This window comes from Calidris pugnax, unplaced genomic scaffold (genome assembly GCF_001431845.1).
Source record: "Calidris pugnax isolate Ruff unplaced genomic scaffold, ASM143184v1 scaffold269, whole genome shotgun sequence".
Taxonomy (NCBI): Eukaryota; Metazoa; Chordata; class Aves; order Charadriiformes; family Scolopacidae; genus Calidris; species Calidris pugnax.
The window spans coordinates 358,158-381,274 of record NW_015091347.1 but is presented as its reverse complement, the minus strand read 5'-3'; the positions used below and the strand labels follow the sequence as shown (position 1 = coordinate 381,274).

At 48.1% G+C, this 23,117-nt stretch overlaps 1 protein-coding gene across 5 annotated transcripts in view; it reads right to left on the bottom strand.

Annotated features, from left to right (window-relative positions):
- Positions 1–23,117, bottom strand: part of ARHGAP32 (Rho GTPase activating protein 32) — a 329,747-nt gene that overhangs the window by 11,380 nt on the left and 295,250 nt on the right. For all 5 annotated transcript variants that reach the window (XM_014961083.1, XM_014961081.1, XM_014961082.1 and 2 more), the window contains 6 exons: positions 13,925–14,027; positions 10,199–10,343; positions 8,734–8,816; positions 5,734–5,841; positions 3,454–3,599; positions 707–908 (listed from right to left, as the gene is read on the bottom strand). In XM_014961083.1, coding sequence (XP_014816569.1) covers positions 707–908; positions 3,454–3,599; positions 5,734–5,841; positions 8,734–8,816; positions 10,199–10,343; positions 13,925–14,027 — 787 coding nt within the window. The remainder of the gene's footprint in view (positions 1–706; positions 909–3,453; positions 3,600–5,733; positions 5,842–8,733; positions 8,817–10,198; positions 10,344–13,924; positions 14,028–23,117) is intronic.

Below are 23,117 nucleotides of genomic sequence, written 5' to 3'. Positions count from 1 at the left end.
GAGACCTTATAGCGGCCTTCCAGTACCTGAAGGGTGCCTATAGAAGAGCTGGGGAGGGACTCTTTGCCAGGAAGGGTAATGATAGGACAAGGGGAAACCGTTTTAAATTGGAAGAAAAAAGATTCAGATTAGATCTCAGGAAGAACTTTTTTACTCTGAGGGTGGTGAGACACTGGAACAGGTTGCCCAGAGAAGCTGTGGATGCCCCATCCCTGGAGGGGTTCAAGGCCAGGCTGGATGGGGCTTGGAGCAACCTGCTCTAGTGGGAGGTGTCCCTGCCCAGGGCAGGGGGGTTGGAACTCGATGATCTTTGAGGTCCCTTCCAACCCAAACCATTCTATGAATCTGGATTGGTTACAGGCAATTCATTAATTAGTCCTGAAATCTGGAAAACCCCAATGTTTCCAGGTGCTCACCCTGTTTATGTTTCTGTGTGTGTGACTAGTCCAGGCAGCTCTGGGCATCACACACAACGTGGTTTTATGTATTTAATGTCAGCCCTGCTCAGGGGGAGGGAGTGGTGCAGAAGCAGCCAGAGAGTGGCTGAAAACTGACTCCTCAGACTCCAAAGCAGGTGGAAAAACGACCATGATACTTTATGTACAACCAGTGCAAGTCAGTATCAGCAAGTTTTTCCTGCAATCAAAAAAAAAAAACCCAACCAATCCCAGTGATGAGAGATGCTGGAAAGGAAACTGGTCCCTACCTTTCGGCTGGGAAGTCGATGACGGTGTGGAATTTCCCCTGTAAAGCTGCAGGGCCTTCCCCCACTTCGATGTACTTGCTGTCTGCCACGATGGGGGAGTTGATCTGGGCTTGGGTCCGTGCCTGAGCCTCCTCCAGGGTCAGCAGCTTCGTGGAAGGGGAGGACACCAGCAGGGACTTGGGCCGCGATAACGAGCTGTGCCCTGGGAGGGAAAAAACCACAGAAAACAGGGAGAATGAGAAAGCAGCAGCGTGGAGATGTGAGCTCTGGGTCTGTGTGTTTAGGGAGGTGCCGTGTTTTTCTAAACCTTTGTTATCCCAGCCACTGGGAGATGGGGCTGAAATCACCCTTCTGGCAGAGGAATGTTTATGGCAAAAAAAAATTCCTCCATTACGAGAGCAGCTTAGTGTGTTTTAAAAAGAAAAAAAAAAAGAGAGAGGGAAGCAGCTTGGGTGAAACCTTTACTGAAATACTTTAGTGTCATCTATATGCAAAGCTCTGTTAAGGAAGTGATGGTTTCTGTTTTTCTAAAGCTTGGGTTAGTCATTTCCAGGTACAACAGGACCGAAGTTGCTACAAACTCAGGTGCAGATGGACAGAATAAACAGAATTTAGCGCCTTTTTACGGCTTGTGCTTGGTTTTGGAGATGAACACGTAAGTTTTTGCAGGAGAAGCTGACTCTGCCTCCTGCTGCTGGGCTCTGCTAAGCCAGTTTGCAGGGCAGAAGCTGCTCCAGAGGGGCTTGTTGTAAGAGCAACTGCCTCTCATTTGCCAATTCTTACAGTCAAAGTATTTCTGTGGTTATTCTCACGTGAGTTAAGGGCTGTCATCACATCAACGTCCTGCCTGGTTCCATTCCTACTCCCCCTTCAGCATCACAGCACAGTCTCCTGTGTGCTTGTCAGCCCTAAGTGCTGTCCCAGGTGAGGTTTGGGTTCCAGCCTCACCTGGAATGGCTTAAAGAGGCTTGGGAATACCACGTCCACTTGGGAATACCATGTCCACTTGGGAATACCACCTCCACCTCTTACCAGGGGTATGGGCAAGAAGCCATGCTCAAAACCAGAAGCTCCTGGAATCCCAGAATCTTCTAGGTTGGAAAGGACCTTAAAGATCATCTTGTCCAACCATCAACCTCACTGACAAAAATAGACACCCACACAACAAACAAGGAGCATCATCACTAAACCAGACCTCCCAGCACTACATCAACCCGGCTTTTGAACACCTCCAGGGATGGGGCCTCAACCCCCTCCCTGGGCAGCCCATTCCAATGGCTGAGAACCCTTTCAGTGAAAAAATTGTTCCTAATATCCAGCCTGAACCTCCCCTGGGGCAACTTGAGGCCATTTCCTCTCGTCCTGTCGCCTGTGACTTGGGAGAAAAGAGACCGACCCCCATCTCTCTACACCCTCCTTTCAGGGAGTTGGAGAGAGCAATAAGGTCTCCCCTCAGTGTCCTCTTCTCCAGGCTGAATAGGAAGCCCTGAAGAAGATGCTGCCTTGCTGTAGCTGAGAACTCCTGCACTTGGCTGTGAAACAGCCCGACCCTTCTCCCTGCCAGTTTTGTGTCAGAGCGCGCTGAATGCGAATGACCAAGTCATTAAACAATTAGCTGAATTTACACGGTCCATTCTAAGCCTGGATAATCATTTGGCTCCCACTCGGAGAGTATTTATCTGCCCCTGGCAGAGCCCAGCCTGCTCGGGGCTCTCCCTGCTCAGCCAAGCTCACCTCTGGTCCTGCTGACTTCAGCCTGCCTTCCAAAAGCTGGGCTGGGAGCAGCTCTGCTCTCCCAGGCAGAGGCAGGGCTTGGTTAGAAGTGGGGAGCAGCAAATATTTTGGAAAAGCAGCCCTCTGTGCTCCAGAGGTGATGGAAACTTCACAGGAGGGGAAGGTTATAGAGGCAGATGGTGCACACTTAATGCTGCTGAGGAGGAAGAAGAGCTCGTGGTGTCCACGTCTGTGGATCTAATGTACAGAGTGAACCTCCCTCCTGCTGCAGCTCTGCTCAGGTTCAATGCAACAGGTAAAGGTCTTAGGTCTTAGGTCTTAGCATTTACTCAAGGGAATGTGTAGGTTCCAAAGCTGAGTGATGTTTCGGGTGCTCCAGGGTTGGGCACAAACGTGTCGCAGTTCGTTCCTCATCCTAAAGCCACAAACCAGCCCAGAAGGGCCGGTGCAGACCGAGCCCTGTGGCTGGAGGGCCCTGCTAATTAACCCCCAGGGACTGCAGGGAAGAGATAACCAGGACAGCAGATGGCAACATGCTCCTCATTAAGAGCAGGACTCAGTTGCTCAGCGTCACCATCGCTGGGTGCAGAGAGCTGTCATTAAATCACTGCACTTCTATTTGTGCTGTGAGGTCCTGACGAGGGCAGACACGACAGGATGGCTCAAATGGATACATAGGCAGAAGCATCAACAATGTTGGCTTTAAAAAGAAGGGGATGGAGCCAGGGAGACTAAGATTTAAGAGATTCCTTACAATTTCTTGGAGTTAGGGCACAAAAGTAGCAGCCAAACATTAAGGTGTGCACTTCTGTAGAGCACCCTTGGCTTCCAAGACAGGTCCTGACAGCAATTTCTAAAACCAGGCTATAGTTCTGACATCATAACCTTGGAAATCCATCCTCTAAGTTACAGTAAAAGCATATTTTAAATGTCCTGGGGAAGGCTCAGATACCCATTAAGCGCCTGGTACCTTTTTAGGTGATGAAGGCAAAGCCAGTGGAGAAGACACTCACCTGCTCCATCGCGTATGACCGAGCTGAGTTTGGAGCTGAAGAGCACGTCCACGTGGTTCAAGATGAATTCCACCACCACCGACTGGATGCGCACCTCCATGAAGGCGGCCGTGCCGCTGAAGCAGGCGGACTCAATCTGCTTCGACCTGAGGAAAAGGCAGAGGAGATGAGATGGGAAGAGCCAGAAGATGATGGGAAGAGCCAGAAGATGATGGGAAGACACGCTCCTGTAGGGTAAGGCTTCAACGGGTGCAGAGCTCTTGTGCCCAGCTGCTCAGGAAGCAAGACTTTAGAGCAATTAAGAGATTAAATCTTAATTTATTAAATCTTAATCTTAACTGGAGGGGTTCAAGGCCAGGCTGGATGGGGCTTGGAGCAACCTGGGCTGGTGGGAGGTGTCCCTGCCCAGGGCAGGGGGGTTGGAACTCGATGATCTTTCAGGTCCCTTCCAACTCAAACCATTCTGTGATTCTGTAAATCTCATCAAAGCATTATGCAAACGATCATACTGACTGGTGATTTATTTACATCCAGGTTTTGGGTTCAGGTTTGAGTCTTACTGCAAGAGGAACGCCGGGTCTAGAGGGAGAAGAAGGTGGCAGGTCTGGATTCAGGTTAATTAATTGCGTACACAAAGTGGGGGGCTCTTTGTTAGGTCCCCAGGAGCCACAACAGGGACCTCAAACCAGAGAGGGTTCAAGTGTTTGTGGGTGAAACCCCAGGAAGGAGAAAGGAGCTCCCCCTCCCCAGCTGCACCCAGCGGGGTCTGTGACTCACATTTCTCAGGTCAGTAACAAAAACAGTCCAAAAATCAACACAAGAGGTCAGGGTTTGGTTGGTTTTTTATATCTTCTGAAGCAGAAATTTAAAATGACATCACTGCTTTTTAAACTACCTTATTAAGCACATTCAAACCAAATTTTCGGGGACAGATTTATCAAAGCTCACATCCATCGGATTGCATTTTTGCAGCCAAAAGCTTTCAAATTAGACTCTGAAGACTTATGCAATGGGAAATTAGTGATGCCACTGCACAAATTCTCCTGGCTGATCAAGGACACGGTGGTCTCATCCAGCCAGGAGCGGGGAAATGCTGCAGAAATTCTAGAAAAATCTAGAAAAGAGGGGTGGGGGGGGGAATCAATTTCACTGAATTTCACTGAATTTTTTAGAGTTGGAAGGGACCATAGAGATCATCTAGTCCAACTGCCCTGCTGAAGCAGGATTGCCTAGAGCTTGTCAGAGCATGTTACTCAGGAGCATCCAGGTGGGGCTTGAAAATCTCCAAGGAAGGGGACTCCACACCCTCCCTGGGCAGCCTGTCCCAGGGCTCTGGCACCCTCACTGTGAAGAAGTTTCTCCTCATATTTGAGTGGAACCTCTTATGTTCCAACTTGTGCCCGTTGCCCCTCGTCCTCTCACTGGGAACCACTGAGAAGAGTCTGGTTCCCTCCTCCTTCAACCCTCCCTTGAGATACTTGTAGGCATTGATAAGGTCTACCCTCAGCCTTCTCTTCTCCAGACTAAAGAGTCCCAGCTCTCTCAGTCTTTCTTCATAAGGGAGATGCTCCAATCCTTGAATCATCTCTGTTGCCCTTCGCTGGACTCTTTCCAGTAGTTCCCTGTCCCTCTTGAACTGGGGAGCCCAGAACTGGAGGCAGGATTCCAGTTGTGGCCTCCCCAGTGCAGAGCAGAGGGGGAGAATGACCTCCCTTGACCTGCTGGCCACACTCTTCCCTATGCAACCCAAGATACCATTGGCCTCTTGGCCACAAGAGCACACTGTTTGCTCATTGTCATTTTACTGTCCACCAGGACCCCTAGATCTTTCTCTTCAGAAGTTGCCTCCAGCAGGTCCACCCCTAACCTGTACTGGTACCTGACATTTTTCTTCCCCAGGTGCAGGATCCTACACTTTTCCCTGTTGAACCTGCAGTCAGCAGAACAGAGTTGTTGTGAGACACAATAGTTGTTGTGAGACACAATAGTTGTTGTGAGACACAATAGTTGTGGTGAGACACAATAAGAGTGGGGTGTCCCTTCTGGGTGTCCCCCCAGGTAACAGGGGGGGCTGTTTCACATCACTAGGGCTGGAGGACTCAAGACTGACTTCCCCTTAGAAATTTTACAGGAGAAGGAAGCACATTGGATGGAAGATCTTTCTCAACCTGCTGAACGTTCTATGATTTTCTGGAGAACAGGTACCCGCCTGTTTTTAATCAATATAAAAACTTATCTTGTATTGAAACGGGGGTAAAAAAAACCCAAAGAGTACTTTACCTTAGGAGGTTTGGAGCCCAGACGATTGCTAAGTTCTTGGTGTGCATGTTTGTGATGGAGCAGTAATCAGCAAGACGAGCTAAGTGTCTCATTAGGAACTCCAGGGTCCTGGAAAACAGGAGAGAGGCAAACATTGAGCACCAAGGAGTGTGATTTACACAACAACCCCCCCCTCATTAGTTCCTTTGGCTTTGACAGCTCCGAGCAAGAAACGTTGAACTATGTACCCCAAGTAAAGCAATTTTAGCAAACAATTAGCAAAAAATTAGCAAAAAAACCCCAATTTTAGCAAATCAGGAGTCTCTCCTGATGAGGAGGTGGCCAAAGCCTCTGCTCTCAGCAAAGGGCCAAGGGATGGGAATGTCTTGGTGCCACCAGCACAGTGGGATCAGAGCCTTTGGATGTTCATCACATGGCTGAGCAAAAAAACCCCCCACCTTGCACTTCAGTGATGGGGAATGTTAATTTGGGTCAGGGGGGAGTATTTATTTAGGCAGCAAACCACCAAATTGTATGAGTTTTACTTAAGAAATTACCAGCTGTAAGGTTCTTACATGTATATAAGGCAGATACATAGGCAGCAAACCACCAAATTGTATGAGTTTTTCTTAAGAAATTAGCAGCTACCAGTTTCCTACATGTATATAAGGCAGATACGTGTATTTAAGGTAAATACATGTATTTAAGGCAGATACATGTATTTAAGGCAGACACAAGGTTAAACTTCAGAGGCTTCTGTTGGCAGATACAAGTATTTAAGGCAGATACAAGGTTAAAATTCAGAGGCTTCTGATCACATTAAAAAAAAAAAAAGTATATTTTTTTTTATATTAAACACTGCTGCCACCCGTGAGGAGGAGGGAGCACAAGGTGTTATGAAAATGCTGCTGTCTCCTCCTCGGTGCCGTTGCTTGGCAGCAGCCCTGGCTCTGTCTCACTGCTATTTTGAGGGGGGGGAGCAAATGGGGGGGTTTTGGGGATCAAAATTCCACAACTGGACAAGGGCCTGACACAAAGCTGGGTGGTTCTGGCTGGAAATAAAAGGGGCCACCTCCAGCACCCTGCCCCTTACCTGCACGGAGCTTCTCAGCACGGAGTAGCAGAAAAATAAAGTGGTTTTTTGGGTTTTTTTTCCCCTTTTTCCAAGCAAACCAGGGCTGAGGGGAGCAGCAGCCCCGGGCAGTGATGGCATTTCCATCTTATCTCCCCTGCCCTGGGTCTAGGACTAAGTCCCACATCAGTGTGTGTCCCCCCCCATAAAATACAAGTGGTTTGAGGGACAAGGTGGAATGTGCCAGAAAAAACTGATGAAGGAGAGTGATAGTCGATTTTTGAAAAGGTCCTCTGCAAGGCCCTGCCCCCCTTATCTAACATAAAATATTACAATTAGTTAATGCAAAGTATCAGCTATTATGCTAATCACTTGTTATTTAAATAGCAAGTATAACTTAACTTAAATCACATTAGTCAACCATTATAATTAGTTAAAGCTAATGATCATATAATAAGTTATTGATATTCAAATAACATATGAGTTATTTATACCACTCAGATTCACCATTGCACTGTCTAGCTAATCACCATACATTATGATAATTAAAATTTAAATATTTATTAGTTATCAGTATTATAAATAGTTATCAGTATCCAAATGACTGTCTTCATGTGTTACAACTGGCTGTCTGTACCATGCAGGGTACAGAAACATGCCTTGTTCTGAAAATTAACATACAATAATAATATTACAATAATAAATTAATATGCCAATTGCTGATTATCATAAAGTATTACAATTAGCTACCATTAGCCAAATAACCTAACCATAATGAAACATGCCTTGTTCTGAAAATTAACATACAATAATAATATTACAATAATAAATTAATATGCCAATTGCTGATTATCATAATGTATTACAATTAGCTATAGTTAGCCAAATAGCCCTCTGCATACATCATAAATGGGTGTCTAACCCACTCAGGATACAGCATCATAAGTGGTCCAGCTAATTACAATAGGTATTGATATTTAAATAACTTTCAACATACTTTGCAATTAGCCATTTATACCAATCACGATACATTGGTGAAGACCAGTTACCATCCACCATTACAATAATTAGTTATTAATACTATTTAAAGACTCATTAATGCACAGTATTATATTTAGCTATTAACACCACTCACCAGACTTTTTAGATGCCTTTTTACCATCCCTGCCATAATTTTTTAATATTAAAGACCCCTGACGTTATTATACTTAGTCGTGACTCATTACCATATATCACACATACTTTGCAATTAGCCATTTATACCAATCACGATACATTGGTGAAGACCAGTTACCATCCACCATTACAATAATTAGTTATTAATACTATTTAAAGACTCATTAACACACAGTGTTATATTTAGCTATTAACACCACTCACCAGACTTTTTAGATGCCTTTTTACCACCCCTGCCATAATTTTTTAATATTAAAGACCCCTGATGTTATTACACTTAGTCGTGACTCATTACCATATAACAAAAAATCACTTATTAATACCAATTAGTTTGACTAATTAGCCTAACAAGCTGGTGATTTCTAATCACCGTATTATATTGAGTTATTCCACCAGAATATAATGTTATGTTATAATTTGTTGGTTACGATATTGCTGGGGTTGGGGGGGGGGTAGGAATTAGAGACAAAATCCATGTCACCAAACTAAACTGATGGCAGGAAGCAATTTTTGGGGCTACATTTCACTTTTTAAAATGTGACAGTATTGTGACACCTGGAATAAAACTACTGCCTTGGTGACATTGGTCACTCCTGCCCTCCTGAGTTGTCTCCTACCTCTAATGGCCAAGGCAGTCAAACAGGACTATGCAGAGTCTCTGTCTGGGAAGGAGCTAATTAAAATATAAATCAACTTTACAGCTAAACCATTTCACTACCCGAAGGCACGGGGTGGTCAGAATCACCCTGGTTTTGGGAGGAGGGGACACTGACCTGTAGTGAGGGGGGGGCAGCTGCTGGATCACGTCGTGGATTTTAACCAGCCGTTCCTCATCCGTAGCAGCAGAAACAGCGTCCTGGAAGGAGGCAGGAAGGATTTAACCACGAAAAAGACCAGTTCCCTCCCCCAGCAGCCTGACCCTGACCCTGGGCTGCATCAAAAGCTGCGTTGCCAGCAGGTCCAGAGAGGGGATTCTGCCACTTGACTCTGCTCTGGTGAGACCTCACCTGGAGTCTTGTGTGCAGGTCTGGAGCCCTCAATAGAAGAAGGACATGGACCTGATGGAGAGGGTCCAGAGGAGGGCCACAAGGATGATCAGGGGGATGGAGCACCTCTGCTCCGAGGACAGGCTGAGGGAGCTGGGGTTGTTCAGCCTGGAGAAGAGGAGGCTCCGGGGAGACCTAATAGCAGCCTTCCAGTACCTGAGGGGGGCCTACAGGAAGGGTGGGGAGAACCTGTTTAGAAAGGCCTGCAGTGACAGGACGAGGGGCAATGGCTTCAAGCTGGAGGGGAACAGATTTAGACTGGAGATGAGGAGAGGGTTCTTCACTGGGAGGGTGGTGGAGCACTGGAACAGGTTGCCCAGGGAGGTGGTTGAGGCCCCTTCCCTGGAGATATTCAAGGAGAGGCTCGAGGAGGCCCTGGGCAACCTGGTCTAGTTGGGGGTGTCCCTGCTGACTGCGGGGGGGTGGGACTAGATGGCCTTTGGAGGTCCCTTCCGGCCTGGGCAATTCTATGATTCTATGATTCCATGGCCAAAGTGCTCTTCTTCAGTAGGGAGGTGGGTTTTGTCACTCTTCTCTACCTTCAGAGAACTGGGCAATTCTATGATTCTATGAGTCTATGACCCACGTGGCCAAAGTGCTCTTCTTCAGTAGGGAGATGGGTTTTGTCGCTCTTTTCTACCTTCGGAGAAGCATCTGTCTTTTGGGGACACATGGATAATGTGACAAAGGCCACTTACATCAAGATTTGGGCCGCTTTATAGCTTAATTGTACAATGAATTCCTTACAAAGGGTGTTCAGCTCCAAGTAGCAGCTGCTTCTAATCCCACTCCTGCTGGAGAAGTCATTGGGGAATGGTGACCGACAGGGGAATTCAGGCAAAGTGTTTTTAGTGTCCCCAAAACCTTCTACTGGGGCCCAGAAGTGGAATAGACACGGTGTGGCCTGGGGGATGAAGGAAGGCAGGAGTGGTTTGGAACATCTCCAAAGGAGGAGACCCCACCACCACTCCAGGAACGTGGTGCGGAGGGAGCTCGTGTGTTGGGCTGGTCATTTTGGAGATACACCCTTGTGATCTCTTTAAAAACCTCAACTTAAGGAGAATTAAGACCAAAAAAAGGAGTGTGGAAGATGAGTTCAGAAGCTGTATTTCAGCATTTCTCTGTTCTACCTGCGGAGGTGAAGCCATGGTCACACTGAAGTGGGAAGAGAAAGGTGTTGCCTCCTACTTACGGAGAACTTCTCGTAGAGCTGGTAGGTCAGCAGAGGGTTCGGGAGCTCGCGGAAGTAGAGTTTGCAGAGGGAGCCCACGCAGTGAATGTCCTGGATGTAAATATCCTTTGTCAAGTCAGGAATCTGCTCGGAGTCAAACTCGTGGCTGGAAATGAGAAGAGAAAAATAAAATAAATAAAAAATGGGTAAAGGGGTTGGGAAAGGGGGAGGAGGGGGATGAAAATAAAACCCAGCACAAATTACAGTCGAGAAAAGCAAGGGCTTCCTGATTTACAGGAAAAAATAAACACTTAGTCACCAAAGCCACACGACCCATGGCTGTGGTGCTGCTAGACTGGATTTTTCCAAAATGAGACTTTTTTTTTTAAAAAAAAGGGCATTTTCAGTTAGTTTTACAACTGATGGCTGGTCTGCAGCGCCTTCTGCTGCAAGAGGGCCTTTCACAAAGCCTTGAGAGAATGTCTTCCAAGACCATGGAGACAATTAGAAGATTTACCTCCCAAGGGCTGCCCGGAGGTGAAGGTTGGAATTGGAGAAGGTTGGAATTGGAGAAGGTTGGAATTGGAGCTGCTGTCCCTTTGCATTTCAAAGCCCTGGAAATGGGAGTGATAAAGCAGCGCCATGGAAACCAGCCTCTGCAGAAATTCCATGGGGAGAAGAGGGATGAGCTGAGCAGCCCCCACTCCGGGGTGAAAAGAGCCAGAAACCACATGAAGAAAAGCCCTGAGTGTTCTCCTTGGTTTTGCAAAGAGCAAGAAAAACCAAAATCACAACCATTTATGAAAGAAAAGCTGAGCTCAGAGGGTCGAGGGCTGGAAAGAGCGTGGAAAGTGCTGGTTCAAATTAGCAGGAGAGGTTTGCAGGGACCAGCACGGTGACCAGGAGCTGCAGGAACACGGTGGCTTCAGCTGAAACTCCCTTTCCCTACAAGAGTTTTGAAGTTGTAAAGCAAAAATGGCTGATTGTCACCATGGGGAGCCCTCCTGGCTGCACTGCAGCCACGGCAACACCCCAGCTTGGTGGCAACACCAAGATAAAATATGCCAAAGACTGAGCTGGGATCTCTCTTGGACCCATGTCCAAGGCATGTGGTGCATGGGGAACCTTCACATCCTTTATGGGACCAGGGAGGAGAGCCTGAGACACTGCACCATGGAAAGTGGGGGGAGAAAAGGTCTCTGCTCCTTCAGACAAGAGGGTGAAGAGTCCAGCCCAGCTCCTCATCCCAAAGACAGCACAGAAGGAGACACGAAGGGCTCTGTTCTGCCCAACTGATGGACTCCTCCTCACCACAATCCTCGGTGGTCAGTCCCACAGGCACCATCTGACTCATCCCTTACTCATTGCTGGGACAGAAACTTATCTCCCGTGGAGCCAAGTGGTGGAAAAGGGAGATCTCAGAAGGGAGATCAGGGGAAGACAATGACCTCTACCCCATGAAGATACACTCAGCCTGGGCTGAAATTCCCTCCATCCCTCCTGGTACCCCAGGGCATTTTCCCAGGAATAAATCAGAGACCTCCCTGGAGTGAAGAAGGGGAAGCCCTGCTACATTTATCCTTTTTGCCCTCTACGCTGCTGGTTTCGAGAACTACACGTTATTTCCTTGGCTCCGATGGAAGATTTTGTTAGTAGAAGAATAAATACAACTTCAATTCTTCTAAAAGCCAGAGCCAGAAGCCAGGGATGCACAAACCAACTCAGCGCTGGCTCTGCTTTGCTGTTACTGCAAAGAGCCAACCTCTGGCCTGGAGTCAATCATCTCCCACGTGGAATAAAACCTCCAACTTTCTCTCCGACCAAAAAGCCCTTTAAATCTTGGGGGATCCAATTTTTCTATGTGAAACTTAAGAACAGTTACTCATTTATAAGGATGCTGCAGCTCTAGCTTTTGAAACAAAGCCCTAACGATGTGTTTATGGAGCTGGAAACTACACAATGCAACGTGTCCTACATTAATCAAACACTTAGGAAAATCTGTAGTCATTTAGATGAACAACAGGGACACTGCCTCCAAGTTATGCCACGCACTCCCCTCCTTTTGTCTTTGGAACATCTCCGAAAATTGAAAAATAGGCTGTCACTTCATCAAATGGACTGTACCAGGGAATTATGCCATCATTAAGGGTTCAGAAAACCATTTTTAAAGCACCTTTGGAAAACAACGAAGGAGAAGATGGTCTTGGCAACACAAAGGGAAAAAATGGACCAGGGCAGCGATGAGAAAGATGGTCTGGCACAAGTCAAGGTGGGGAATTAAAGGGATGTAACCGAAGCAAGGGCAAAGATTTTATTCAGCCGAGACTGCTGTGGGCAACAGCTACAATTGGAGCCTTTGGAGCCTGCGTATCAAAACCTTGGAGCTTTTTAAACAGAACTTGCTGTGATGGGAAACAGGATTAAGCTGAACCAGAATAAGCCCGTCCATACAAGGGTTTGTGCAGTGACTGGACCGGCTCAAACGTGTCCATTGAGCTTGGGAATCGCTGGTACAAAAAGGATATCCTTCGTATGGAAAATCCCCTTCTCCTGCCTCTGGGAGGGCTCAGGATCAACACTGGGATTAGTCACATCCCACTAGGTTCTCTCAGGCCCTTTGCAGCAGAGAAATGCACAGCAAGTGACAGGGGGAAGAAAAACAGCTTCACAAAAGGATCAAGACCATTCAAGGTGATGGGACCAGCTCCTGATGGGGGAGGACACCCACCTCGCCCGTCCCTGCAGGGCTCAGCACAGCAATCCCACCCCCCCGAGCCCAACACAAGTGTTCTTTGCCTGTTACCAATTAATTGCTAATGACCCAGGAGTCCAGAGCAACAAGGAGAAAGATCAGCTGCTCCGAAGGGCTCCGGGAGCAAGAAGAAACGGGAATGAGATGTGACAGCTCAGTGACACCGTGATCCCAGAGCCTTCCGATACCCTCTCCAGAAGGAAAACCTCCTCCAAAATGAAGTCTATTACAGAATCACAGAATCTTCTAGGTTGGAAGGGACCTCAAAGATCATCTTGTCCAACCGTCAACCTGACTGACAAAAATAGACACCCACACAACAAACAAGGAGCATCATCACTAAACCAGACCTCCCAGCACTACATCAACCCGGCTTTTGAACACCTCCAGGGATGGGGCCTCAACCACCTCCCTGGGCAGCCCATTCCAATGGCTGAGAACCCTTTCAGTGAAAAAATTGTTCCTAATATTAAGGTCTCCCCTCAGCCTCCTCTTCTCCAGGCTGAACACCCCCAGCTCCCTCAGCCTCTCCTCATAAGACTTATTCTCCAGACCCTTCACCAGCTTTGTCGCCCTTCTCTGGACCCGCTCCAGCACCTCAATGTCTTTTTTATGGTAGGGGGCCCAAAACTGGACACAGCACTCAAGGTGAGGCCTCACCAGTGCCCAGTACAGGGGGACAATCACCTCTCGGGCCCTACTCCCCACACTGTTCCTGACACAGGCCAGGATGCTGGTGGCCTTCTTGGCCACCTGGGCACACTGCTGGCTCCTGTTCAGCCGACTGTCCACCAACACCCCCAGGTCCTTTTCTGCCAGGCAGCTCCAGCCCCTCTGCCCCCAGCCTGGAGCGCTGCAGGGGGTTGGTGGGACCGAAGGGCAGGACTACTGAACAACTGGGTGTTGCTCCTCATGGTGACAATCCTAGGGTGCCACCCACGGGGCACAGAGCACCTTGGGACCCCGTGTGTCCCTCATCCATCCCGGGCTCTCACCGCAGCTTCTGGATGTTGGAGGCGATCCCCGACAGCCGGTAGATCCCATCCACGATGCCGTGCTTCTCGATGAACTCCGTGCAGCTCTTGAGGACCTGGGGGACTGAAGAACAGTGGGGTTGGTTAATTGAGGAGTCCTAGATCAGATTGTGCTCTTCAGATGCCATGAACTGAGCCCAGCTGGGCTGTTGCTTTACTTCTTCCTTAGAGGTGAAAGCCTGTAAGAAATGTAACTTTAGGAGTTGGTGTAGAGACTGGTCTTCACTTTAAAGAAATACCAGGATATGAATAGGGTCAAAAAAAAGGCAATTCTGGTCAAGCAGAGACCGTGCAGGTCCCATCACATCTCCCACAACAACTCCAGTGTTAAATTCCATTCCAGAAGAGCTATAAAATTGAGCAAATGCACTCTCTTTGCCCAAAGACTTCCTTTGTTTTCCAATCTATACAGGATTAACCCACACTGCTTGGTTTAAGCAAACACAACCATTAAGGAGATGCTACTTTCTGCACCAGGGCCAGGAGAGATTTTACAACTGATAAATCCATCCCCGATGCCTACCGGAGCGTGAGGGGATGCAGAGAGCTACACAACACCCCGCACTCCCAGGAACTGCAGACAGACCGGGCTGTGACAGGATGGAAAAAAATAAGCCCAGAGGATATAATTAGGTGTCAAGTTAATATTCAAGCCGCTTCACCGACCGATTCCTTCCAGTTCACTTCTCAGCCTCACTGCTGGAGCTCCCCGTGAGCTTAAGGAGGAGCAAACGACTTTATTTATAAAGGGGAGTTACAACTGGCCTGGACACAGAAGGAAAATAAGGATTGAGCTGTTTTGAGCATCAGCAAATCTTCAGGGAAAACGCTCAGGTCCTGGTAGGTTCCTCTGCAACCTCTCCATGCTGATGGAGGTTTATTCTTGCAGTAGGTGCCAGCTCTGATCAATTTGCCACGTGACACAGAATCCCAAGGCGTGACGTGGCAAATCCCCTTATATCGAGCAGCAAATGCCATCTGCCAGTCAGGTCCCAGCCCTGCTGAACCCGGATGCTCTGAGCCCTCCCCTCCCCAGCCCTTCACGGCTCTTTTTTCTCCCCAAACACTGGCCCAGCCAGAGAAAAGACTCATTTTAAGTGGTTCCCTGAAAATCAGCTGGTGCAGCCTCAGCCCGAGGGCACATCTGCTCCGAGAACAAAACCTGTGAATCCACGTGGCACCTCAAATTAAATCAGAGAGACTCTGGGATTGTGCTACCGGGCACTTACAGTCATCCTGCCCCTCTGCTCTGCCCTGGGGACCCATCTGGAGCACTGGGACCAGTTCTGGGCTCCCCAGTTCCAGAAGGACAGGGAACTGCTGGAGAGGGGACAGCAGAGGCTACAGAGATGATGAGGGGCCTGGAGCATCTCCCTTATGAGGAGAGGCTGAGGGACTGAGTTAGGTTGATGGTTGGGCTAGATGATCTTGAAGGTCCCTTCCAACCTAGATGATTTCACGATTCTATGACTTGGGTCTTCTTAGACTGGAGAAGAAAAGGCTGAGGGGGGATCTGATCAATGCCTATAAATACTTCAAGGGAGGGTGTCAGGAGGATGGGGCCACTCTTTTTTCAGTGGTGCCCAGGGACAGGACAAGAGGAAATGGGCACAAACTTGAACATAGGAAGTTCCACCTAAACATGAGGAGGAACTTCTTTGCTGTGAGGGTGGCAGAGCCCTGGCAGAGGCTGCCCAGGGAGGTGGTGGAGTCTCCTTCTCTGGAGACATTCAAACCCCACCTGGACACGTTCCTGTGGGACCTGCTCTGGGTGGACCTGCTCTGGCAGGGGGTTGGACTGGATGATCTCCAGAGGTCCCTTCCTCTGTGTGTACAGAGCAGGAACCTGTCGTGACAATGAGAACCGTGTTGAGGGAGAAGGTGAGGGATGTGGCACCAACAAGGCACTTCCCAAAGTACTTGTTTGTCATGGAAGATCTCGGGCACCGTTAGGATAATTAATATGCACTGAAAAAATTCTATCAGGTTTGTTCTACGCATTTCCTAATCTGGTTACCAGGACGATCTGTTCTTTAAGCTAAATATATCATGCCAGCACCAGGGATATTTTGGGGGAATTCTGCATGGTTGGAGCAGTGACTGCAACTCAAGCGGGGCTATAATTACACCTGCAGACCCTGTGCTGGAGCGGTGACGAGAGTTTTCAACAAAGCTGACACCTGACAATTATCCTCCCCTTTGAGTCCCAGCCCTTTTAGCTAAATATACATTTATACAGATGCATATACACAGGGCACAGTGTCTATTACCAGCAGAAGGAAATGGGAGGACGGCAGCAAAGCCAAAAGTACTTCATTTTGGGAGTGTGACGTGTGCCACGGCCACCACCTACGGTGGCTTCTGACATCATGGTGTGACTTTTCATAGAATCATAGAATTGCCCAGGCCTACAGGCCTTTCTAAACAGGTTCTCCCCAGCCTTCCTGTAGCTCCCTTCAGGTACTGGAAGGCTGCTATTAGGTCTCCCCGGAGCCTCCTCTTCTCCAGGCTGAACAACCCCAGCTCCCTCAGCCTGTCCTCGGAGCAGAGGTGCTCCATCCCCCTGATCATCCTTGTGGCCCTCCTCTGGACCCTCTCCATCAGGTCCATGTCCTTCTTCTATTGAGGGCTCCAGACCTGCACACAACACTCCAGGTGAGGTCTCACCAGAGCAGAGTCAAGTGGCAGAATCCCCTCTCTGGACCTGCTGGCAACGCAGCTTTTGATGCAGCCCAGGATGGGATTGGCCTTCTGGGCTGCAAGTGCCCACTGCCTGCTCATGTCCAGCTTCTCCTCCACCAGCACCCCCAAGTCCCTTTCCTCAGGGCTGCTTTCCAATCCCTTACCCCCTAGTTTGTATTGGTGGTGAGGATTGTTCCGGCCCAGGTGCAGAACCTTGCATTTGCTCTTGTTGAACCTCATGAGGTTCACCTGGGCCCACCTCTCCAGCCTGTTCAGGTCCTTTTGGATGACATCCCATCCCTCTGGTGTATCGACACCACCACACAGCTTGGTGTCGTCCGCAAACTTGCTGATGGTGCCTTTAATCCCCCTGTCTATATCATTGATAAAAATGTTAAATGATGACTTTTCTGGGTACCGATCCCCATGGCACAAATCCCTCCCTCCCCTGCTGCAGAGACCAACCTCTCAGTGTTCACATCCTGATTGCAGCTTTGAGATCCCAACTAATTACCAGATTGGAATCGGAAAGGCATCTCAGCAGGAAACTGATGGGGATTTCTTCTCCTAGGATGTAGCAGCACCTATGCTAGAATTCTAATAATGTTCATTAATTACTGTGGTTTCCTGCAATTATAACAACCGGGCTTGGTTCCAGTCCCACCTGTAACAAGAGTGGAGTCATTCCTACTTTGGGTTTGTTCCTTTTCTGAGCAATAATCATCTGCAGCCACTAAAACCCACTGTCAGGTCCTACATTCAAACACCAACCTCTCCGTGAGGATCTCGGCACCACACACACACCTCCCCTTCCAAAACCCATCCCCTCCCTCCCGCCGCTCTCAGATCACAGGGAATTCCAGGGAATAAAGCACAAAAGGCCAGAAAACGTGGGTGCATCTACAAGGACCCAGCACATTTCATCACCAGAGCAGCTACAGCTCATTCCTGAACATCTCTCAGCTGGTCTGAAAGGTTTATTGCATCTCCCAGGGCTCGTTAACTGGTTAATTCTTTGCGATTAAGAGGAAGCAGAAGTTTGATGGTTTTCATTCTGAAGAACGTTTTGATTCATCTTGAAATCAGGCACATTTCCTTTCCTAGCACCTCGGGTTTATTTATTTATTTTTTTTCCCCTTTTTAATCTTTCGTAACGTTCCCTCCCTGGGCTTGGGGAGGCTTGTTTAATTTTTCTTTTTTTTGTTGTTTTCTTAGTACGTTACTGGAATCAGAACTATTTGTTCAGGCTGGGGAGCGGGGCCTCCTGTCAAGCTCTCCTCCAGCAGCATCGTTTTCACAATATTACAGCAAAAAAGGCAAAGGGGTGGCACGAGCTGGGACTTTCTAAAATCTAAACCTGTGGCTCAGCATGAAGAAGGAAAATGGAATAAACTATCCCAAGCCCCACTCTGAACCACATATCCCGGGTGGTTTTTGAGCCACAAGAACATAAATTAAGAGAATCAGTCCCAAATTTAGGTGGAGGTTGCTCACTAACTGCCCAGGCTGCCTTTAGCAGCCGTGAGGAAGGATGGGGACCTGCAGAGGACACCCCAACCCGGCGTGTTCCTATCATGGATGAGCCCCTTTCCCAAGGTTCTGTGCCCAGCTGAGGCTCTGACAACTTCCAGACATTTGAAATTGGTCAAATAAATCCTGTCTCCCTCACCATATTAACACGTGGTTATGCCAGAACCCAAGGATGAATATCCATCCTCACCCTGATCATTCTTCCTGTTTTTAGCTCCACTTTGCAAAGAAATGCGCAAGTATTTTCTAAAGCAACACGAAAAAACCTGTAATGATTCAGACTGGAATTTCTTCCTGGAGCCTCATTTCAAACTACTCATTTCTGAAACCCTCCACCTCATGTGAAAGTCACCCAAAAGGTGTAAACCCAACACAGGACAGAGGTTACAGAGCTCCTTCTCAGGTCTGTACCTGCCACCAGCGACTCTCCCTTTATAGGCACCATCCCCTGCACGTTCAGAAAAACAGATCATGGAATCATGGAATTGTTGGAGTTGGAAGGGAGCTTCTAGAGATCCCCCAGTCCAACTCCCCTGCCAAAGCAGGGTTGCCCAGAGCACATCACTCAGGAGCATCCAGGTGGGGCTTGAAGATCTCCAGAGAAGGGGACTCCACACCCTCCCTGGGCAGCCTGTCCCAGGGCTCTGCCACCCTCACCCCAAACAAGTTCTTCCTCCCATTGGAGTGGAACTTCCCCTGGTCCAGCTTGTGCCCGTTGCCCCTCGTCCTGTCCCTGGGAACCACTGAGAAGAGTCCGGCTCCATCCTCCTTCAACCCTCCCTTGAGATCCTTGTCAGCATTGAGAAGGTCTCCCCTCAGCCTTCTCTTCTCCAGGCTCAAGAGCCCCAGCTCTCTCAGCCTTTCCTCATCAGGGAGATGCTCCAAGCCCTCCATCATCTCTGTTGCCCTTCGCTGGACTCTCTCCAGCAGTTCCCTGTCCCTCTTGAACTGGGGAGCCCAGAACTGGAGGCAGGATTCCAGTTGTGGCCTCACCAGTGCAGAGCAGAGGGGCAGAATGACCTCCCTTGACCTGCTGGCCACACTCTTCCCTACACAGCCCAGGATCCCATTGGCCTCTTGGCCACAAGGACACATTGCTGGCTCATGGACAATTTACTGTCCACCAGGACCCCCAGATCCTTCTCCTCAGAAGTGCTTTCCAGCAGGTCCATCCCTAACCTCTATTGGTGCCTGGGGTTCTTCCTCCCCAGGTGCAGGACCCTACGCTTGCCCTTGTTGAACCTCATGAGGTTCTCCTCTGCCCAGCTCTCCAGCCTGTTCAGGTCACCCGGGATGGTGGCACAGCCCTCTGGAGTGTCACCCAGCCCTCCCAGTTTGGGATCATCAGCAAACTTGCTGAGGACACACTCTGTCCCTCGGCCAGGTCACTGATGAATATGTTGTACAAAACTGGACTGAGTATTGACCCCTGGGGGACACCACTGGTCACAGGCCTCCAACTTGACTCTGCTTCATTAATCACAACCCTCTGAGTCCTGTCACACAGCCAGCTCTCAACCCACCTCACTGCCCCCTCATCTAGCCCACACTTCCCTAATGAGGATGTTACAGGAGACAGTGTCAAAAGCCTTGCTGAAGTCAAGGTAGATGACATCTGCTGCTGTCCCCTCATCCAGCCATCTAGTTATAACATCATAGAAGGCTATCAGATTGGTCAAGCACGATTTACCCTTGGTAAATCCACGTTTCCAATAACCTCCTGTTCTTCAACATGTTTGGAGTCAAAAATTCAAACTTCAGAAGACCTCTAAGGACTTTTGCTCGCTCCTAAGGAGAAGCACAAGCCCAAGTGAACAGCAAACTTCTTCCGAGACGCCCTTGGCCCCGTTCCCAAGGGACCCACGTGAAAATCATTTATGGTGCCCCTGAGTAAAGTCCAAGCCCACTATCACAAACTGCACTATTTCCTGGCAACGCCCAAGGTTTTTATTTCAAGTGTGACTTTTGCACTTTGGAGAAGTGCACAAATGGCAGAGGGACCATAAAGCAGGAGCTCACCTGGGAGCAGATCCTGGCCTCTGGCACCCTGCTCTGCTTTGTAAGGCTGCCCTCTTTTTTTTTTTTTAACCCAGGAACTGTGTAAAAACCAAAGTGCAAAGTTCAAACCTGAGAAACGTAAATCCCAGAATCACAGAATCTTCTAGGTTGGAAGGGACCTTCAAGATCATCTTGTCCAACCGTCAACCTCACTGACAAAAATAGACACCCACACAACAAACAAGGAGCATCATCACTAAACCAGACCTCCCAGCACTACATCAACCCCTCTTTTGAACACCTCCAGGGATGGGGCCTCAACCACCTCCCTGGGCAGCCCATTCCAATGGCTGAGAACCCTTTCAGTGACAAAATTGTTCCTAATATCCAGCCTGAACCTCCCCGTGTTGCATCAAGCCAGGAAGGGAGAAAACCACGTCTGTCAGGTCCTGGGAGATGAAGGACACCCTCTGTGCTGGGGGAATGTCCACCCTGGGGGATTTTCACACTTGAGGAGCTCCAGTAGCACCATCCTAACATGGACCAGAGCCTGGAGGTTTTGGAACCCCCCAGGCTGAATCCACCTAATTCTCTGGGGCTGTTTATTTTATTTTTAATACAAAACACCCACAAACCCAATAAAGATATTAAAAATACACTCCCATTTGGACCGCACACTCGCTTTTTCTGTTTAGATCAATTATGTTTACTACTAAATTGAGAGGGGAAAATGCACGGTGGAGGGGTAAGAGCACGAGCAGCATTTTTTTCTCCTGTTTGTTCCCCTTCCAGCTGCAGCATTTCGAAATGCAAATTAATTTTCAACTCCCTGCCGTCCTCGGGGTCGCTCAGGCATAAAGAATTTTCTCTGCTCGCAGCTGCAGGCAGGGCAGAAAAGACAGGGAGGCAGAAATTGTCCTTTTTCTTAACTGCAAGAGCTCGTTCTCCCTTTCTGCCACCGCTTCCCCCAAAACAAAGTCGTTCTCCGCGGGGACCCCGTGTACCTCTTTGTAACCTGAACCCTGGACCCAATAATCTGGAGTTCCAGCAATTCCGAGGGCAGATGGGGAAGCAATAACAGGGCCTGTTATCTTTGGCAATTTGCCCAAAATAGCTCAAAAAAACTATTGGCCTCTAAAAGTATCAACTTGGGTGGAAGGAGTTTGCGAAGCAGAGAACACATCTGCAGGAAATATTCTCTGCTCATCTGCAATTTGGGTCAATTCTTGTGCTTTTTTCCACGCTGCTGGATCCATCCTTTACGTTCCATGGGTTTGTGTGCCCAGGGACACAACTACAGGATTGGGGAAGCACCCAGGCACCTAAAACACAGCTTTTCCCCCCATTTACGGAAGTGCTCTGGTGAATTCAGCACCATTGGGTTCCCCAAAATGCCCAACATGTTTAGATTTGTGAAAATATATACATGGGATGAAGAGGTGGGTTTACTTATTTCCTACAGACACTCCCGAGGCTACTCTGGATCCTCACCAACCCCTGTGAACACTTGAATAAATACCATTTAACGCTTCTATCACCCTCTGCATCTCCTGAGTGCTTCATTTCTGCCCCCCGAGGCACCCCGTGGGCAGATACGGACGATTAGTTTGATTTTAGTTTGATTTTACAAGTGTGGAGGTGGAAGGGGAGACACCAAACAAGTTCCCCCAGGCCACGAAAAGGGCGTGTGGTGGGGTTTGAGCTCACCAGTGCCCAGCTCCAGCTCAGGTCTTGGGCTGCCCAAGTCCTCTGGAGGTGGACTTTGATTAAAAAAAAATAAAAATATTACTATAAGTTGCTAATGATTTCTCAGGTGCAAAAGTAAATCACTTGGGGAGGAGAAAAGGTTTAATGTATCTCTGTGGCATGCAGCATATAAACAACTTTTAAAATTTCAAGCACTGGAAATATTTACTGATGGAAAGCCACGTCCTCCCCATCCATGGGCTTCTGTCTCCTCAGCTCATTCACAGGCACCTGACACAATTTCTTGGTAATTAAATAAAATATTCTGGTGTAGGATTAGCCCTTACTGCACTATACAATACAATTCCATACTATACTGCACAATTCCATACTATTCCATACAATTACTTTCCATTTTCTCAACAGCACCACAGCGCAGAGAAAAATACTGTTCATTCAGGGATGTGGAAAAGGAAGATTTCCAGTTTCAATGCCCGCGTCAGAAGGCTGGTCAGGAAACACAAAATACACCCCCAATGTGTGAGCTGCAGCCCCCTACGTGAGTCCTCCACTTGCCCTGTGTTTTATTCATGGCTCCCTCTCCCCAAATACCAAGGATGGCATTACAAAAATTACTGGATAACTACAGATGCATTATTTTTCCTGCTGTGCCAATGGAGAAGTTAGGATCCATACTTTTTTCTTTAAAAAACCCTATATTATAATAGAGAGGGTGAATCACCCTCCAGGTACCTCCATCTGCTGAGTGCCTGAGAGAAAAGGAGAGAAATCCCACTTTAAGGACTTGCCCAAAGTCACACAAGAAATGTCTTAGCAGGAAAAAAAAAAAGAAACACAAACATGTCCTTCAAATTCAGAAGTTAGGATCCATACTTTTTTCTTTAAAAAAACCTATATTATGGTAGAGAGGGTGCATCACCCTCCAGATACCCCCATCTGAGTGCCTGAGAGAAAAGGAGAGAAATCCCACTTTAAGGACTTGCCCAAAGTCACACAAGAAATGTCTTAGCAGGAAAAAAAAAAAGAAACACAAACATGTCCTTCAAATTCAGATATAAGTCCTAATCATGAATGGCTTTAGGCACAGAAATGTTTAAAAATAAAGAAAGAAGTGAAAGCAGGATGCCAGAGCTGAACCCACTCGGAGGTTTGCAACTTCTCAGTGCACATTCAAACTTGTCAGCTTGGATTCTCTGAAAATACCTCTTAAAAAGTACAAAAAGGCCCCGAGGGTCCA